Here is an 18,413-nt window from a genome sequence, read left to right on the forward strand (position 1 = left end):
TCATGTAACCTAGTGGGCTGAATATTATAATCCTCCCAGGTCACAGCAGCTCATTTAAATTGTCAGGGCGGCCACTCCCCCTGATCACGTGGAGGGGGTGGGCTGGTCATCTCGGCAATGGTGTCAGCTGCCTGTTTGCAGGCGCTAATGCCATTTCTAAAGGGCTTTGAGCCCTACTGTTAAATTTAAATATTTAAAGATATAATGAATGAAAAATATTGAACACATTAATGTTGCCCCTCCCCCCCCCACACAAAACAATACCTTGTCCACCTGATCTTCCCCAACAAAGTGCATAAATTTTAACCTTAAACCCTTCCCACCATCCTCTACACCAATGATGTGACTTTGACCCCGTTCCTCCGCCCCTTGCACTGAGAAACTTACCATCTCCCCACATGTTCCGCTTTATTTCCCTGGACTGGGATCCGAAGGCGTGGGAGTACTGGCCAGCGGCAGGAAGATCGCAGCAGGATGGAAGGCGGCAGCGTAGGTATGATTTATGCATTTATTTACACATGCAAATGGCGGAGGATGGGGTGGGGGGTCCTCCACGAGGCCTTGCCGCTGGCAGCAATATCGGGCAGGCCCTCTTCCGGAAGCATTTCCAATGCACACCCACCCCCCCGCCACCACAAAACCCAATGTCGGAGGGGACTGTAAAATCCAGCCCAGTATCTCATGGGTTGGTGACGTACTTAGTTTTATAATGCTCCTGTGAAGCGCATTGGGATGTTTTATTACGTTAAAAGTGCTATATAAATATAACTTGTCATTTTATTGATGACACTCTAGATGTTTGGTAAACGTTCCAGTCGGAAAAATTACAGGACTTTCTCCTACTGTTTCTTGTCTATGGGGAAAAAGATGTGATTGCCTGCTCTGGTAAACAATTTATTAGTCACCTGCTTTATGCATCAGTGCACTGTGTGTTAGGAATAGCAAGTAAGATAAAATATTGGTTTTGGTAAAATATTAAAAAATAAATGATCATAGGATTAACAGACTACAATCCAACTCCAGACAGAAAAGGCGTTAGACTGAGAATACTGTGGGTAGGATAGGCCTGGAATGGAATTTTAAGTGATGGTAAGGATCCAATGGGTTTACAAAAGGTTATAAAAATTCAGGGATAAGCGAACGCTTGAATGTTAGAAGTGTCCAAAGAGATAAGCAAATGCTGAACCTCAAAGCAGTGTGCTTACGTACTAACCTTAGTATAGATGGTGTATTTACCTGTTAACCTTGTGCACTACAAGCATGCCTACACACTAACCCTGTGTTAACCTTGTATAATGAATGATATAAAGGTGGAACACATTGAGAAACTGTAGGAATGCTTAATTAATAAGAGGTCTACCACAAATGGTTGGAGGATTTAGTTCACAACCCCCAATGAGTTCTTTACTCGTGAGTATAAATGCTGTTGACCTCATGAGTACTGATGTTGGATTTATGTTGATTTTATAAATATATAGTATTAATCAGACAAATCTCTGTTCTCTTGAGCGTTAAAGTAAAATGGATGAGGATTGTCCTAACTGAGGTCTGCATGAACACCATGGGAAGTGCCCACGGCAGAAAAAGTGTTCAAGTCTTTTGCAATTTTCACTGCTAATGACAGCACCATTTTTGCCTTAAAGTTCTTCTGGAGGTTCACCTGGAGCATATTCACTCGCCCATATCCAGATAAGTGCTGGAATTGATAAATCTAGTTGACAGGGTAACGGCAGAGCCTTCCTTCTGCGATGTTTCCTTACTTCTCTGACATCCAGCAGTTCTTTCTCATTCTCTCACTCTTCCTCCAAGTATTACATGCAAGGGATATCCAGGGAGCTTAAAAAAAATGCAATACAACGATAGCCTTAAAATAATTCTAGACCTCATACAGCATAACTCCACCAATTCTGTTTTTCAAAATTGCTGAAATGGGTACACAAAAAAGCAAAAGCAATCAAACCAAAAATTGCTGAGGACTCCTTTTAAGAACTTTAACAAGGCTCAGCTTAGCAATTTCTAACATGTTTTATTTGAGCATTATTAAAACAGCATCTGTCAATTGTTACAGTAGGAAAATGATGCAGACGGCAATTATGATTTAACTTCTCACACCTGTTTCAAGTGGAGCGAGATGCATGTCATGTGTAAAGGGAGCATGTTATGCCTTCTGTCTACATTGCCTAGGAAATGGTGCAGTTTGGGGTATTATGGACAGGAAAATTAGCCCCAGCGAATGTAATTTAAAGCGTATAAACATTTAATGAATAAATAAGTTGCTTCCATCTTGCTGAAATTCGAACTAGATGTCAGGTGTAGACTTCTGTTGTTACATTGTACCCGCCAGTGCTTTTGTTCATTATTTGGGAGGTAATGGAGAAGTCCAGGGTTGAAGTCTGTTAGTGAACTGCTCTCCCTTTCTGGTACAACACCAATGGTATTTGCATAGTGATGCACTGATGCTAGGGTTGGGACTACTTACACTGTTAGTTTGTATAACTGCAGAGTGGAGCAGATAAGATGCTCAATCTGTGTGTAGAACACTGCTTCATGGTCTTTGACAGTTTGGGCTTTTGTCAGTTTCTTTCAACTTGGGAGTGATGATGGAAGAGTCGGATAAGCTTTTTAAAATTGGTAGCGCATTTTTACAATAAAAAATGTTTTAAAACGGGCAAGAAATAGCTTCCAATGAAAGCCTAGGTTTTCTGAATAGGGACATCTCCGATGAGAGCAGGACATCTGCCTGCAATGGAGATACCCCTGACCCTGGATGATTGTGTGGTCAAGGGGGGGGGAGTCATTAACATGATTAAAGTAGGGTCCCTTGTCCATATTATTTGCAGCACGATGTGTAGACTTGCCATGGCATGAGGACGCTGTTAGTCTCAGAGCTGCTGGTAAAATCTAACATTTTTATTAAAAGAATTAACTTTTGAATTCTGCAGCAATGTGTATGGCAATCCTTGGAGAGCCATGGTACAGGTCCTTGCTGCTGTCACAATCCCCCACCAACCCTTAAACCCTGGATGTCCCATTCACCCATCGCCCCTGTGCTTGCTGACCTACATCAGCTCCTGGTTAAATTACACCTCTACTTTAAAACTCTCATCCTTGTTTTCAAATCCCATCCCCATGGATATCTCTGTAACCTTCTCCAGCCCTACAATGGTCTGGGATCTCCGCTGATCAATTCTGATCTTTTGCACATCCTCAATTTTAATCGTTCCACCACTGGCAGACGTGCCGTCAGCTGCCAGGGCCCAAAGCTCTGGGATTCCCTCCCTAAACCCCTCTGCCTCACTTTCCTCCTTTAAGGCACTCCTTAAAACCTACCACTGGTCAAATTTTTTGGTCATCTACTGCTCTCTTGTGGCTCGGTGTCACATTTTATGTCAAGTTTTGTTTTATAATGCTCCTGTGGAGCGCAGTAATATGTTTTACGAATGCATGTAGTTGTTGTTGATATTGCCTAACAGGTGGCCCTAGCAGCCAATGTTGCAACAGGGCAAGTGATGAGAAATCTGGCAAAACTGTGACTATTAATTTTAGCCTGTAAGCCAGATTGATCAGAATAGCTAACTACTAGTTTTGTTTATAAGGAGGTGGGGTGTTAGGGAAAGAGAAAGAGAATCCTCCTTAAACAAAGAACCTCCAGTTATGGGAACAAAAGCTTATCATTCCTAAAATGGCTGTTCCCAACATAGTGGTAAATTTTACAATTGAGAATTTTTGCTTTACACTCAAGATGACAGTTAATTACAGGCTAACTTTAGCAATATGGTTGTGTTCTAGTCAGGATTATCAAGATTCTCTCAATTCCAGTTTTGAATGAAATTATCATCTTGTGCAACTCATGTAGGCCAAACAGCAAGTGACACGTACTTGTTTCTTAGGATATATGGCATTTGTTCTATGTACACAATATAATTACCTTTACATTAGTTACAGCTATGCACTCCTTCTCATACGTCTTTAGGGAGTGCCTCCTGTAACCACAGCAACTCATTTGTCAAAACTGCTCCTAAATACTCTGGAACATCAGCAATACAAAAGACAGCTATACAAGCAAAAAAGATAATCAGGTAATGTTAAGGAAATGAAAGCAGAAAATTTTGGAAATACATGGCAGGTCTGTCTGGCAAACGGTTACACCCAGAGCGTTAGCTTGCCTTTTCTCTTTGCAATTGGAGCTGTTGTGTATTTCTAGCATTTATTCAAACCTGAGTTAAAGAAAAGCAAGCGATACTTCCTCACTAAGTAGGCAAGCTATACAGACCAAACAGGTTTCAAGGTCAATCTCCGATCTGCACTAACTTAATCTCAGATAGGATGCCAGTAGGGATACTAGAATCAGTCTCTGTCCCCTCCTTTGTCCGGGCATGTGTAAGGGCAGGATCAAGCGTACAATCAGTTTAATATCTTGCTGACACTCACTGTCATGTATGAATGATAAATCACTTGGATGAGGTACTTCAAAGAACCACAGAATTGATACAGCACAGGCCATTCAGCCCATCATGTCTGCACCAGCTCTCCGAATGAGCAATTCACTTAGTTCCATTCCCCCGCCTTCTTCCCATATCCCTGCACATTCATCCTTTTCATATAACAGTCTAATTCCCTTTTGAATGCTTCAATTGAACCAGCCTCCACCCCACACTCAGGCAGCGCATTCCAGACCTTAACCACTCGCTGCTTGAAAAAGTTTATCCTCATGTCGCTTTTGCTTCTTTTACCAATTACTTTAAATCTGTGCCCTCTTGTTCTCTATCCTTTCACGAGTGGGAATGGTTTCTCCCCATCTACTCTGTCCAGACCCCTCACGATTTTGAATACCTTTCTCAAATCTCCTCTCAGCCGCCTTTTCTCCAACAAAACAGTCCTAACTTCTCCAATCTATCTTCATAACTGAAGTTTCTCATCCCTGGAACCATTCTCGTGAATCTTTTCTGCACTCCCTCCAATACCTTCACACCTTTCCTGAATTGCGGCGCCCAGAACAGGATGCAATACTCCAACTGAGGCCAATCTAGTGTCTTATACAAGTTCAACATAACCTCCTTGCTCTTGTACTCTAGGCCCTTATTAATAATGATTGACTAAACACTCCTTGGGGTTACACTGCCCATGATGGCTATCTGATGGGCACTGGGTGTCTATGGAGCCATACCTCAGAACAGGTGGGGAGGGGAGTGGAGAAAATTGGCAAGAAAACCACCCCACTCCCGCCATCACTGACTACTTCCTGAAAACTACCTTGCACACTTGCTTCAGTTCTATACCGTTACACAATCAAATGACATGATTTAGTGGGAACTGTGATGACTGCTGATTGCCTATAGGAATTCTAGGGCAATTAAAAAAAAAATCTCCAAAAAGATGCCAACAATTCTTACCATATTGAAGCTCAACACAATAATTCATATGTACATATAGTACCACATTTATCCTACTCCTGCTAAAAGAAACCTATATACAGGTCCATTTGATCTTGTTTAAGTTGTGCAATTTCCAGCCCCCTCAAACACTGTATTCAACTTCATATGCAACATTCTTTGTTTTAGTACATTGCTGATTTTTTTAGCCATTTTGCCTAAGCAATGAAAAGGAAACAAAGAGCAAGGAGTCGATTTATTTCCCTTCTTAGTTTAAAAAAAACATCCAACTAATGGTGGTTGGTTTAAATAGTAATTTTCACATTCTCAAAATGATCCATAGCCTTTCACAGCTAATGAAGTGCTTTTAAAGTAATTTTGAAGTCATTATTGTAATGTCAGCAAATAGGGAAAAAGCAATGAATACAAAAGCTTCCAAGAGTCAAAAAGGGAACTGGAATTGAGCATAGGAATTAAAGGAAATTCTTTGAGTATAAGAACAAGAGCTATCAAAGGAGAAGTGGTATCTTTGAACGATGCAAATGGTTATGAAACTAACATACATATTGAATGATGTCTTCTGTAACATCCAAAAAGTAACTAATGACATATTACCCATCAGAGAAGGTTCTACTTTTTTTGTACTTGTGCTTGGGATGTGGGTGACACTGGCAAGGCAGTATTTAGAGGCCATCTGTGGTGTCTTGAGGTTATTTCCAGAGGAGTCCTCTGACTGGTTGCAGTAACATTGCAGCAACCCTGTTTACATGTTTAGAGTTTCCACAGACCTTACACTGAACTTGTGATTGTGAATCTGAACCCCTGAGGAAACTTCTGGCATAGGAGTCAACCCTGTGACGTGGGATCATAGTAACTTGTAGGTCAGATCAGGAAGGATAACCTATCTGAGGACCTTGAAGGACATCAGAGACCCAATTTCGTGCTTACAACAGTGTGGCAGACCAACTTAATTGGATCAAAACCAATTAAGACCCGAGGAAATGAGCTGAATGGCCCAATTAAACTATTATTGTGAAATTAGGCGCTTAACTTCTGTTTTTGCTTATTTGCAGAGATTATAATCTGCCCCACCCTAAATGTACTTTGGACGATGCTTCAATGGCCCCTTCGCATCCAGACCCTGACAGCGCATGCGCATGACCTCCTCCTGCCTAACAATGCAGCGGTAAACAAAAGACGTTTTCAATCTCTTTGTATATTCAACAACAATTACCTGCTTCAGCTAAACCCGATGCGCCATTCGGGAGTTTTTAAAAAAAAAACACAACTCATTAAATATAAATTGTTGAATGATGTTTTTAACGTCAGGAGCGGCCCCCTTTCACCAGCTACTCCCACTGCCGGCCTGAAGCAAATTTAATTTTTTAAAAAGCGTCGCCTTCCTTTTTAATCTTTTTAAGAGACGGCACACTCACAGCACAAAGCAAGCCCGCCCAACCACACTTTGGGGCATGCGCACTGGGCCCGGAAGTGGTGCGGACCAGCGGCCACTTCCTGTCCGTTGGCCGCTCCGAATGTTGATGAGTCGCGAGCGGCTGAGCGACCGTTTGAAGGCGGCGGAGTTAATGGGAGCGCGAGGAGCGGCCGGCAACTATGCTGCGGTCTGGTAATGTAAGTCAGCCACAGTATAGTACTGTATTATAATAGATCGGGTCAAGTAAATCACATCATATATCCGCAAATGTAAGTCACGCTTTACAAAATACATTATAATCTATCTGGTAATGTATACCACACTAAAATACATATATCTGGTAATGTATGTCACAGTAAGAAATACATTATAATCTATCTGGTAATGTATACCACACTAAAATATATATATCTGGTAATGTATGTCACAGTAAGAAATACATTATAATCTATCTGGTAATGTATACCACACTAAAATACATATATCTGGTAATGTATGTCACAGTAAGAAATACATTATAATCTATCTGGTAATGTATACCACACTAAAATATATATATCTGGTAATGTATGTCACAGTAAGAAATACATTATAATCTATCTGGTAATGTATGTCACACTAATACATCATATATCTGGTAATGTATGTCACAGTGAGAAATACATTATAATCTATCTGGTAATGTATGTCACACTAATACATCATATATCTGGTAATGTATGTCACAGTGAGAAATACATTATAATCTATCTGGTAATGTATACCACACTAAAATATATATATCTGGTAATGTATGTCACAGTAAGAAATACATTATAATCTATCTGGTAATGTATACCACACTAAAATATATATATCTGGTAATGTATGTCACAGTAAGAAATACATTTTAATCTATCTGGTAATGTTCTTTTTTTTCTTTTGGGCCTCCTTATCTCGAGAGACAATGGATACGCGCCTGGAGGTGGTCAGTGGTTTGTGAAGCAGCGCCTGGAGTGGCTATAAAGGCCAATTCTAGAGTGACAGGCTCTTCCACAGGTGCTGCAGAGAAATTTGTTTGTTGGGGCTGTTGCACAGTTGGCTCTCCCCTTGCGCCTCTGTCTTTTTTCCTGCCAACTACTAAGTCTCTTCGACTCGCCTGGTAATGTATGTCACACTAATACATCATATATCTGGTAATGTATGTCTTGGCCATGTGAGCCGCATGGAAGATGGCAGGATCCCCAAAGACACATTGTACAGCAAGCTCATCACTGGTATCAGACCCACCGGCCGTCCACGTCTCCGCTTTAAAGACGTCTGCAAACGCGCCATGAAATCCTGTGACATTGATCACAAGTCGTGGGAGTCAGTTGCCAGCGTTCGCCAGAGCTGGCGGGCAGCATAAAGACAGGGCTAAAATGTGGCGAGTTGAAGAGACTTAGTAGTTGGCAGGAAAAAAGACAGAGGCGCAAGGGGAGAGCCAACTGTGCAACAGCCCCGACAAACAAATTTCTCTGCAGCACCTGTGGAAGAGCCTGTCACTCTAGAATTGGCCTTTATAGCCACTCCAGGCGCTGCTTCACAAACCACTGACCACCTCCAGACGCGTATCCATTGTCTCTCGAGATAAGGAGGCCCAAAAGAAAGAAAGAGAATGTCACACTAAGAAATACATTATAATCTGTCCGATAATGTATGTCACACTAAGAAATATATTAACATAATATATGTGGCAATGTTAGTCAAACTGTGCAAATCACATTATAATGCACGTCTGGTGATGTGTGTCACGCTACACAAAATACATTATAATATAGCTATGTGTGTCAAGCTGCACAAAATACATAATATAGCTAGTGTGTCACGCTGCACAAAATACATTATAATATAGCTAGTGTGTGTCACGCTGCACAAAATACATTATAATATAGCTAGTGTGTGTCACGCTGCACAAATAACATAATATAGCTAATGTGTGTCATGCTGCACAAAATACATTATAATATAGCTAATGTGTGTCACGCTGCACAAAATACATTATAATGTTTGTAAGTCTCTAGATTATAATATATCTGGTAATATTAGTGAAACTGAGTATGTTACATTATAATGTAGGTAAAATTGCTGATTATATAGCTGGCAATGTAAGTGACTACAAAATTACATCATAATGTAGGGAAAACTGCAGATTATGATATATTTGGTAATGTAAACAAATTGTACAAATAAATATAACTGATAATGTAAGGGGAACTACAAATTACATATTATGTAGGTAAATCTCTAAAGGTTATAATCTGTCTGGTAAGACAAACTGTCCAAATAGCTAGTGCAGGTGAATCTGCAGATTATAATATATCTGGTAATGCAGGTGAACGAAACTGAAAGTGAAACATATTTTATTTGAAGCTAGTCAGAATTCACCCAGTTTTTCCCTTGTATTAATGGAATACTTGTTTTCCTCATGTTTTCAATTCAACATTTTGTCATATTTGGATTTGTAGGTTTTGTTAAGTTGTTCATACCCTTGGATATTTCTAAATAAATAGTTTAAAATAAAAACCTTTTAAAGAAAGTAAATTAACCGTACCTTTATTGCCTTTTTTTCCACCCATTATGGTAATCGTACTTTTTTATTGGTAATTTTATCATGTTAAACATTTTTCATATTCTGGTGTTTACAAAATGTATTAAACTTTAATGCATGGTGACTAGAACTGCTTGCACCCTGAATACTGCTGTAAACCTGCTGTAGTCAGAAAATTTACAGTTATAGTCTGTGTCATAATTCTTTTGATACAGACCAGTGCATTTATCAAAGTATTCAGTCTCTTTCATTACTGAATAGTTACAGTTTTGTGATTCAACTTGGAATCTGATTATCTGGTAATAGACCAGATGCATGCATGTCACTGCTGGCAAATGGAAACAGTTCATTGAGCTGTTTTTGGCTGATGTAATCGGAATGCTTTTATGCCATTAACCTTGATGAAAGGCCTTTAACTATTGACCCTTTTCAGTCGGACTGTTGAATATGGATCATCGTTAATGATTGCTATTGCACTTAAAGGAGGAGGAGTCAGTTTCTTCATTTACCTCATTTGGAGCAAATTAATCCACATCTGTTGCAGTAACCAAATACACATTGGACTGCAGTGGAATTTCCATTTTATCCTACTTTGACATATTCAGACTTTGTAAAATAAACTGATTAGTTTCTTCTCCACTCTCTTTTCAATATTTCGTGCATTTATAAGGATGAAACATAGCAGGGAGAATGAATGTTCCATGTTGGATTTTTAAGAATGAAGACATTTTAGTTTTATATGGCATCTTACCATGTGACTCAAACATCATCAAAACACTTTGCATATGATATTTTGAAGTACAATTACTGATGTTATGAGAGCAAATATTGTAGCCATTATTGACCAAAGCTGGTTACAGCATTAAAAAAAAAGAGCAGGAGTAGGCTATTTGGATTCCACAACAATGTAATTAATGAGCAGTTATTCTGTTTTTGGTGGTGGTGATTAAAGGAGGAACATACAATTGGAAGTATGCAGTACTAAAATATAATGTACTCTTGTTGGGTATCTAGCCCTGTAGATATTTCCTGCTAGTTAAGCCTGTGGGGGATTAGCAGTGGTGGTTTTGGGCACAGTACTGGATAGTAGGGATTGTGTCTGAAGTTGTTAATCAAGTTCAGTCTTGGTTTGATTACCAAAATGGTCTAAGTTTAAAATATAATGACAGTATCCCAAAGTAATATTTTCATTAGGAGTAAGTTTATTTTCAAAGGAAATGAAGAATACAGAAGAACAAAATGCTGGTATGAAATAATACTTCATGGATAGAATTTGAGACATTTGATAATTTTTTAGCCTGAAAATTAGGTGTCATGAAAATGTGCTATGTTGAATAATGATCTTTAATACAGTGCTTGGAAACCTGAATTGAATTTTAAAAAAATAGATAAAAGGTGACTTGATACTAGCAGCTAAAGATGGCCACCTCAATTTGCATCACTACTTTCCATACTCCAGTGCATTGAGATGGAGACAGCATGTCTGCACAGACCTACCAAGGATAATGACCTGGAAAATCTGAGTGAACCACCTATCCTGCTTCCATTAGCAGGGTGTCGAGGCCATTACCTGAGTATTCAACTGGTATAGACACGCCACTCAAAATCACTTGAACAATGGGACCCTAGCTGTGAGAACGGAATTCCTAGACATGGACTGATTAAGTTGCAAGAGGGAATATACACTAGTAACCACAATGCTTGAATCATTGGGTGACAGTCATGTGAGAGGCTCACCCTTCGTGTGCTTAAGCTGTTGTTTTCTCTGCAGTAGAGAGACAAGAAGCTAGACGCTGACAAGAGAAGCCCCAAGTGGAGTCCCTCCTTCCTTTTTCTCTCTCCAGTCTATCTTGGAAGCTTTGACCTGTGCCTGCTGACCGTGACCACCCAGGGATGCCCCTGCTGCAGCAGATCTTTTTTGAACGAAATCAGTTGCACTACTGTCTCTAGGAGAACCACCAAATCAGTTGTCCACATCTTCAAATCAGGACCCCAAAAGACAGTCGCACGACCACTGAATTCAGCCAAGCAATAAATGCTGGCATAGCCAGTGACGCCCACATCCCATGAATGAATAAAAAAAAAGTCACCAACCTCCACAGACTGTAGACTCGTTTTATTTCTCTGGACTCTAATTTGACCAATCTATCCTTCCCCACTCTGTAATCTATTCATATGTATGTGTGAACTTTGAGTGTGTGTGAAAGTCGGAGTGTATTATTTTACTTAGATCGGTTTAAGTATAATAAAGCTAACCTCTTTCTTTGTTAAACACAAGACAACCTGTCCGATTGGTTCTTTTTATGATCACAGCATGGAAACAGTTGAACACTCACTGAATTGGCAAGTATATCCACTTAAAAAAAAATAAAGCTGTTGTGATCAAGCAAGGAGAAAGAAAAGAGGGCTGCCCTTCAATCCCTCCTCACCCAATCGTAATACAGGCCACATTAAGTTTGCATGATTTGAATCAGGAAACAATGCAATTTACATTGATTATATTTCATACAAACCTGTAAAAAAAAAAGTTCTTCCACACCACGTTCACAGTGAGTACTGTTATAAAAATGTACCTATGGCTTGCTCCGGGCTCACTTCTTTGACCAGGAGTCCTCCCCCCAACCAGCAGACCCATTCACCCACCTCCAGCATTCTCCCTCTACCTGGACTCCTCCCCCTGGCCTCTTACCCGCTCTTGATCTCTTCATTCAAAACTGTCGGCGAGACATTGGTCATCTCAATTTCTCTGCCCCTCTCACTCACTCTAACCTGTCCCCCTCTGAACTTGAGGCACTCCGTTCTCTCAGGTCTAACCCCGACATGGTCATCAAACCTGCAGACAAGGGTGGTGCTGTTGTCGTATGGCGTACCAACCTCTACTTTGCAGAAGCTCAACGCCAACTCACGGACACTTCTTCCTACCTCCCTCTGGACGATGACCCCACCACCGAACATCAAGCCACCGTCCAAAGGACTGTCACTGACCTCATCTCCTCTGGAGATCTTCCCTCTACAGCTTCCAACCTCATAGTCCCGCAACCCCGGACAGCCCGCTTCTACCTCCTTCCCAAAATCCACAAACTGGACTATCCTAGCACACCCATTGTGTCAGCATGCTCCTGCCCCACTGAACTCATTTCTTCCTATCTAGACTCTATCTTTTCTCCGCCAGTCCAGTCTATTCCCACCTACATCCGTGACTCTTCTGACGCCCTACATCATTTTGACAATTTCCAGTTCCCTGGTCCCAACCGCCTCCTCTTCACTATGGACGTCCAATCGCTCTACACCTCCATCCCCCACCAGGATGGTTTGAGGGCTCTCCGCTTCTTCCTGGAACAGAGGCCCAACCAGTCCCCATCCACCACCATCCTCCCCTGCCTCGCTGAACTTGTTCTCACATTGAACAACTTCTCCTTCAACTCCACGCACTTCCTTCAAATAAAAGGTGTCGCTATGGGTACCCACATGGGTCCTAGTTATGCCTGTCTTTTTGTGGGATATGTCGAGCATTCTTTGTTCCAGTCCTACTCAGGCCCCCTCCCCCAACTCTTTTTCCGGTACTTTGATGACTGCATCGGTGCCGTTTCCTGCTCCCGCCCCGAACTGGAAAACTTTATCAACTTTGCTTCCAATTTCCACCCTTCTCTCACCTTTACATGGTCCATCTCTACACTTCCCTTCCCTTCCTCGACTTCTCTGTCTCCATCTCTGGGGATAGGTTGTCTACTAATATCCATTATAAGCCCACCGACTCCCACAGCTACCTCGACTGCACTTCTTCACACCCTACCTCCTGTAAGGACTCCATTCCATTCTCCCAGTTTCTCTGTCTCCGACGCATTTGCTCTGATGATGCTACCTTCCATGACGGTGCTTCTGATATGACCTCCTTTTTCCTCAACCGAGGATTTCCCCCCACTGTGGTTGACAGGGCCCTCAACCGTGTCCGGCCCATTCCCCGCACCTCTACCCTCACCCCTTCCCCTCCCTCCCAGAACCGTGACAGGGTTCCCCTTGTCCTCACTTTCCACCCCATCAGCCTCCATATCCAAAGGATCATCCTCCGCCATTTCCGCCACCTCCAGCGTGATGCCACTACCAGTCGCATCTTTCCCTCCCTTCCCCTGTCAGCATTCCGAAGGGATCGTTCCCTCCGTGACACCCTGGTCCACTCCTCCATTACCACCACCACCTCGTCCCCGTCCCATGGCACCTTCCCCTGCAATCGCAGGAGGTGTAATAACTGCCCATTTACCTCCTCTCTCCTCACTATCCCAGGCCCCAAACACTCCTTTCAGGTGAAGCAGCGATTTACTTGTACTTCTTTCAATGTAGTATACTGTATTTGCTGTTCACAGTGTGGTCTCCTCTACATTGGGGAGACCAAGCGCAGACTGGGTGACCGCTTTGCGGAACATCTCCGCTCAGTCCGCAAGCAGGACCCTGAGCTTACGGTTGCTTGCCATTTCAACACTCCCCCCTGCTCTCATGCTCACATCTCTGTCCTGGGATTGCTGCAGTGTTCCAGTGAACATCACGCAAGCTCGAGGAACAGCATCTCATCTACCGATTAGGCACACTACAGCCTACCGGACTGAACATTGAGTTCAATAATTTCAGAGCATGACTGCCCCCCATTTTACTTTCATTTTTAGTTTTTTTTTACATTCTTTTTTACATTTTTTACAATCTCTTTTTTTGCATTTATTTCATTTCATCTTAGTTTGTTCAGTTTGCTTACCCACTTTTTTTTTCAGGTTTGCGCTTGCTGTTGTTCAATAATCAGTGCATTAACACTTAATCTGTACTAATGCTTTGTCTTTCAACACACCATTAACATATTGTTTGCCTTTGCTCCGTGACCTTTTGGTCAGCTATGTGGCCTGGTCCAATCTACACCTCCTTTGTTATCTCTTGCCCCACCCCCACCTCACTTGCTTATAACCTGTGACTTTTCTAATATTTGTCAGTTCCGAAGAAGGGTCACTGACCCGAAATGTTAACTCTGCTTCTCTTTTCACAGATGCTGCCAGACCTGCTGAGTGGTTCCAGCATTTCTTGTTTTTATTTCAGATTTCCAGCATCCGCAGTATTTTGCTTTTATTTTACTATAAAGGACGATTAGGGAAATGGGGATTTAAGTAATCAGCAAATTGCATAATATATTGATGTCTTTCCAGATACAGCTCATTGTAGCTGGTTAGACTTTCTCAGATTTGTCACAGTCATGCTCAATGCTCTTGCTATTCCTGAGAAATGAATTATGAAGTACAAGGACTCGATGAAGATGGCTAGATTGTTAGCTGGTAGAAGTCATTTTCACCAACTTAACCTTGGCAAGACCAAATGCATCCTGTTTTGACCCACCAGAAACTGCGCAGTCTGTACATTCTTGGATGCCCACTTAGGTTTAACCCAGTAATGCTCTCCTACACCCTGAACTTGGCTTGAATCTCCACATCACGTCTACCACCAAGACTCTGTATGTCACTCGTCTCAATTTCTACCTCACCTCGTCCCTTTTTTTAGGCCTTTATGATCTCTAGACTTGAGTTTTCCAGTACTCTTCTTGACTTCCTCACGAGCTTCATTCCACACGAATTCAGTTGTCCGCATCCTGTTGCTCACATGGTCCCATGTCGAGCGTGTTAGCTTGTCATACCTCAGCATACCAGCTTCAAAATGTCACCGTCTTCTGAAAATCCTTTCAGAGCCGCAGTTCTCTCCAGCTCTGTCCCTGTTCTAATGTGTTCTTTCAACTCTGTGCTATCAGTGGCAAAGCCTTCACCTATCTCACTCCCACAGTCTGAAACTTTCTCTCCTCAAGCTCCTTGACTTGCTTTGTCCTTCCCCATCTCAAAAGTCTTTGTAAAACCTATTTCTTTGGCCATGCTTTTGACCACTTTCACTAATTTCCCTCCTATCTCTGCTTCAGTTCATCCTGAACAGTGAACTGTCTTGGGACTTTCTGTTTCATTAAGGTTGCTATATAAATGTGAGTTGGTGTTATAGATTCATTTAAAAATTAAATGCTAAAACACTATTAAAATGTACAATCTGTATCATATCCATAATATAAAAAAAAGGTTTGATGATTTGCAAGAGCCAGCATTTTGAGTTTGTGTGTGTGGGATTACAGTGAACATAGGAAGATAGGAACAGGAGTAGGCCATTCAGCCCCTCGAGCCTGTCCCGCCATTCAGTGAGATCATGGCTGATCTGCGGCCTAACTCCATATACCTGCCTTTGGCCCATATCCCTTAATATCTTTGCTTAACAAAAATCTATCTATCTATCTCAGATTTAAAATTAACAACTGTTCTAGCTTCAACTGCTGTTTGTGGGAGAGAGTTCCAAACCTCTACCACCCTTTGCTTGAAGAAGTGCTTCCTAACATCTCTCCTGAACTGTCTGGTCCTAATTTTTGACTATGCTCCCTAGTATTAGAATCTCCAACCAGTGGAAATAGTTTATCTTTATCTAGCCTGTCTTTTCCTGTTAATATCTTGAAGACTTCGATCAGATCACCCTTTAAACTTCTAAATTCTAGCGAAAACAGGCCTAATTTGTGTAATCTGTCCACATAACTTAACCCTTGTAGTCCAAGTATCATTCTTGTAAACCTACGTTGCACTCCCTCCAAGGCCAATATATCCTTCCTAAGGTGTGGTGCCCAGAACTGCTCACAGTACTCCAAGTGGGGTCTAACCAGGGTTTTGTACAGCTGCAGCATAACCTCTGTGTCTTTATACTCCAATCCTCTAGATATAAAGGCTAGCATTCCATTATTAGACTTTTTGACTATTTTCTGCACTTGCTAGTGGCATTTTAAAGATCTATGCACCTGAACCCCCAAGCCTCTTTGGACATCCACTGTACTTAACCTCTTCCCATTTAGAAAGTACCCTGCTCTATCTGTTTTTGGTCCAAAATGGATAATCTCACGCTTTCCCGCATTGAAATCCATCTGCCACAGTTTTGCCCACTCACCTAGTCTGTCAATATCCCTTTGCAATTTTATGCTATCATCTAGACTGTCTACAATGCTGCCTAACTTTGTATCATCAGCAAATTTGGATATATGACTTACTATGCCATGTCGTTAATGAATAATGTAAATAATTGAGGCCCCAACACAGATCCCTGTGGGACACCACTAGTCACATTGTGTCAATCGGAGTACTTACCCATTATCCCCACTCTCTGTCGCCTACCACTCAACCAACTTCCTAACCATGTCAATAATTTGCCCTCAACTCCATGGGCTTCTACCTTAGTTAACAGTCTCTTATGTGGGACTTTATCAAATGCCTTCTGGAAGTCCATATAAATAACATCCATAGACATTCCTCTGTCCACTACCTTAGTCACCTCTTCAAAAAATTCAATGAGATTTGTCAGGCATGACCTTCCCGTCATGAATCCATGCTGGCTGTCCCAGATTAACTGAAATTTTTCTAGGTGTTCAGTCACCCTATCCTTGATTATATACTCCAGCAGCTTGCCCACCACAGATGTCAGGCTAACTGGTCTGTAATTTCCTTGGTTCTCTCTTTCACCCTTCTTAAACAGTGAAGTGACATGTGCAGCTTTCCAATCCAGAGGGACCACTCCTGAATCTAGGGAACTCTGAAAGACTATAGTTAGGGCATCTACAATGTGCTCCCCTACTTCCTTTAACACCCTTGGATGTAAACAGTCAGGTCCTGGGGAATTCTCACTCTTTAGTTCCATTAATTTCCTTGTTACTGATGTTTTACTTATGTTAATTGTATTAAGTCCCTATCCCCTATCGGCTATTAATTTTTTCGGGACTTCCAGCAAGTTATCCTCCTTTTCAACTGTAAATACTGAGGTAAAGTAATTGTTCAACATGTCTGCCATTTCCCCCTTATCGATGACAATATCTCCACTTTCAGCTTTTAGTGGGCCTACATTGCTCTTGACCACCCGCTTTCCCTTATGTAGCCGTAAAATTTCTTATTGATTTTGATCTCCCTTGCAAGTTTCCTTTCATAATCTCTTTTAGTGGCTCTTATAAGCTGCTTTGTGATCCTTTGCTGGTCTTTGTATCGATCCCATTCGGCCAGATCTGTGCTGCGTTTTGCATTTTTGTAAGCCCTTTTTTCTTGTTTTATGCTATCCCTAATCTGTTTAGTTGTCCATGGCCGTTTTTTCTGTGATGTGGAGCTTTTTCCTCTCGGGGAGATATTCTCACTCTGTATTTCGTTAAATGTTTCTTTAAATATTCTCCACCGTTCTTCAGTTGTCTGACCAATTAACAGATCTACCCAGTTTACCGTGGACAGTCTCTTTCTCATCCCGGTAAAGTCAGCCTTACCTAAGTCTAAAATTCTAGTAGCTGATTCATGCTTTTCACTTTCAAGCGCTACCTTGAGCTCGATCATGTTGTGATCACTATTTGATAAATGTTCACGCACAGTTAGGCTACTAATTAAATTTGGCTCATTGCTCATAACTAAATCTAATATTGCCTGACCCCTTTTTACATCTAGGACATATTGCTGTAGGAAACTATCCCGGACACATTCCAGAAATTCACTGCCTTTCTGACAGGTGCTATTCTGCCTCTCCCAATCTACGTGTAAGTTAAAATCCCCCATTAATACTATTCTGCCTTTGTTAAACACTTGTCTAATTTGTGCATTTATATACAATCTAACACCTCAGAACTGCTACCAGGGAGGCTATACACAACACCTATTACAGTTTTAGATCCTTTTCTGTTCCTCAGTTCCACCCATAAGGTCTCCACTGGATGCTTTCCCCTCATTATTCTGTCTCAACAGTGCGTTGAGTATATGCTGCAAGTAATCCTACAAATCAGCTATACTTCTGTAATCACTGGCCCATTGCTAAATGTACTGATCTTGGCCCAATAGATAGACTTTCACTTTAAATTTTATTTTCTGTCTTGTGTGAAAGTAATTTCATGTAAAATTTCCACTATTTGGTTTTAGATTTAAATTTTAGAAATACAGCACTGAAACAGGCACTTCGGCCCACCGAGTCT

At 41.4% G+C, this 18,413-nt stretch overlaps 1 protein-coding gene and 1 long non-coding RNA gene across 2 annotated transcripts in view; one reads left to right on the plus strand and one right to left on the minus strand.

Moving 5' to 3' along the window:
• Positions 1-1,099: 1,099 nt before the first annotated feature.
• Positions 1,100-6,863, minus strand: LOC137381486 (uncharacterized). Its single transcript, XR_010977185.1, has 3 exons — positions 6,607-6,863; positions 3,929-3,983; positions 1,100-1,836 (listed from the first exon to the last, which is right to left on the minus strand). It is a non-coding gene; the product is annotated as an uncharacterized lncRNA (long non-coding RNA).
• Positions 6,864-6,869: 6 nt separating this feature from the next.
• atp2c1 (ATPase secretory pathway Ca2+ transporting 1) overlaps positions 6,870-18,413 on the plus strand; it is a 122,399-nt gene continuing 110,855 nt past the window's right edge. Inside the window, exon 1 of the mRNA XM_068054073.1 lies at positions 6,870-7,004. Within this exon, the coding sequence (XP_067910174.1) occupies positions 6,987-7,004 (18 nt within the window). The 5' untranslated portion in view covers positions 6,870-6,986. The remainder of the gene's footprint in view (positions 7,005-18,413) is intronic.

The sequence above is a fragment of the Heterodontus francisci genome, chromosome 2, assembly GCF_036365525.1.
Source record: "Heterodontus francisci isolate sHetFra1 chromosome 2, sHetFra1.hap1, whole genome shotgun sequence".
Lineage (NCBI taxonomy): Eukaryota > Metazoa > Chordata > Chondrichthyes > Heterodontiformes > Heterodontidae > Heterodontus > Heterodontus francisci.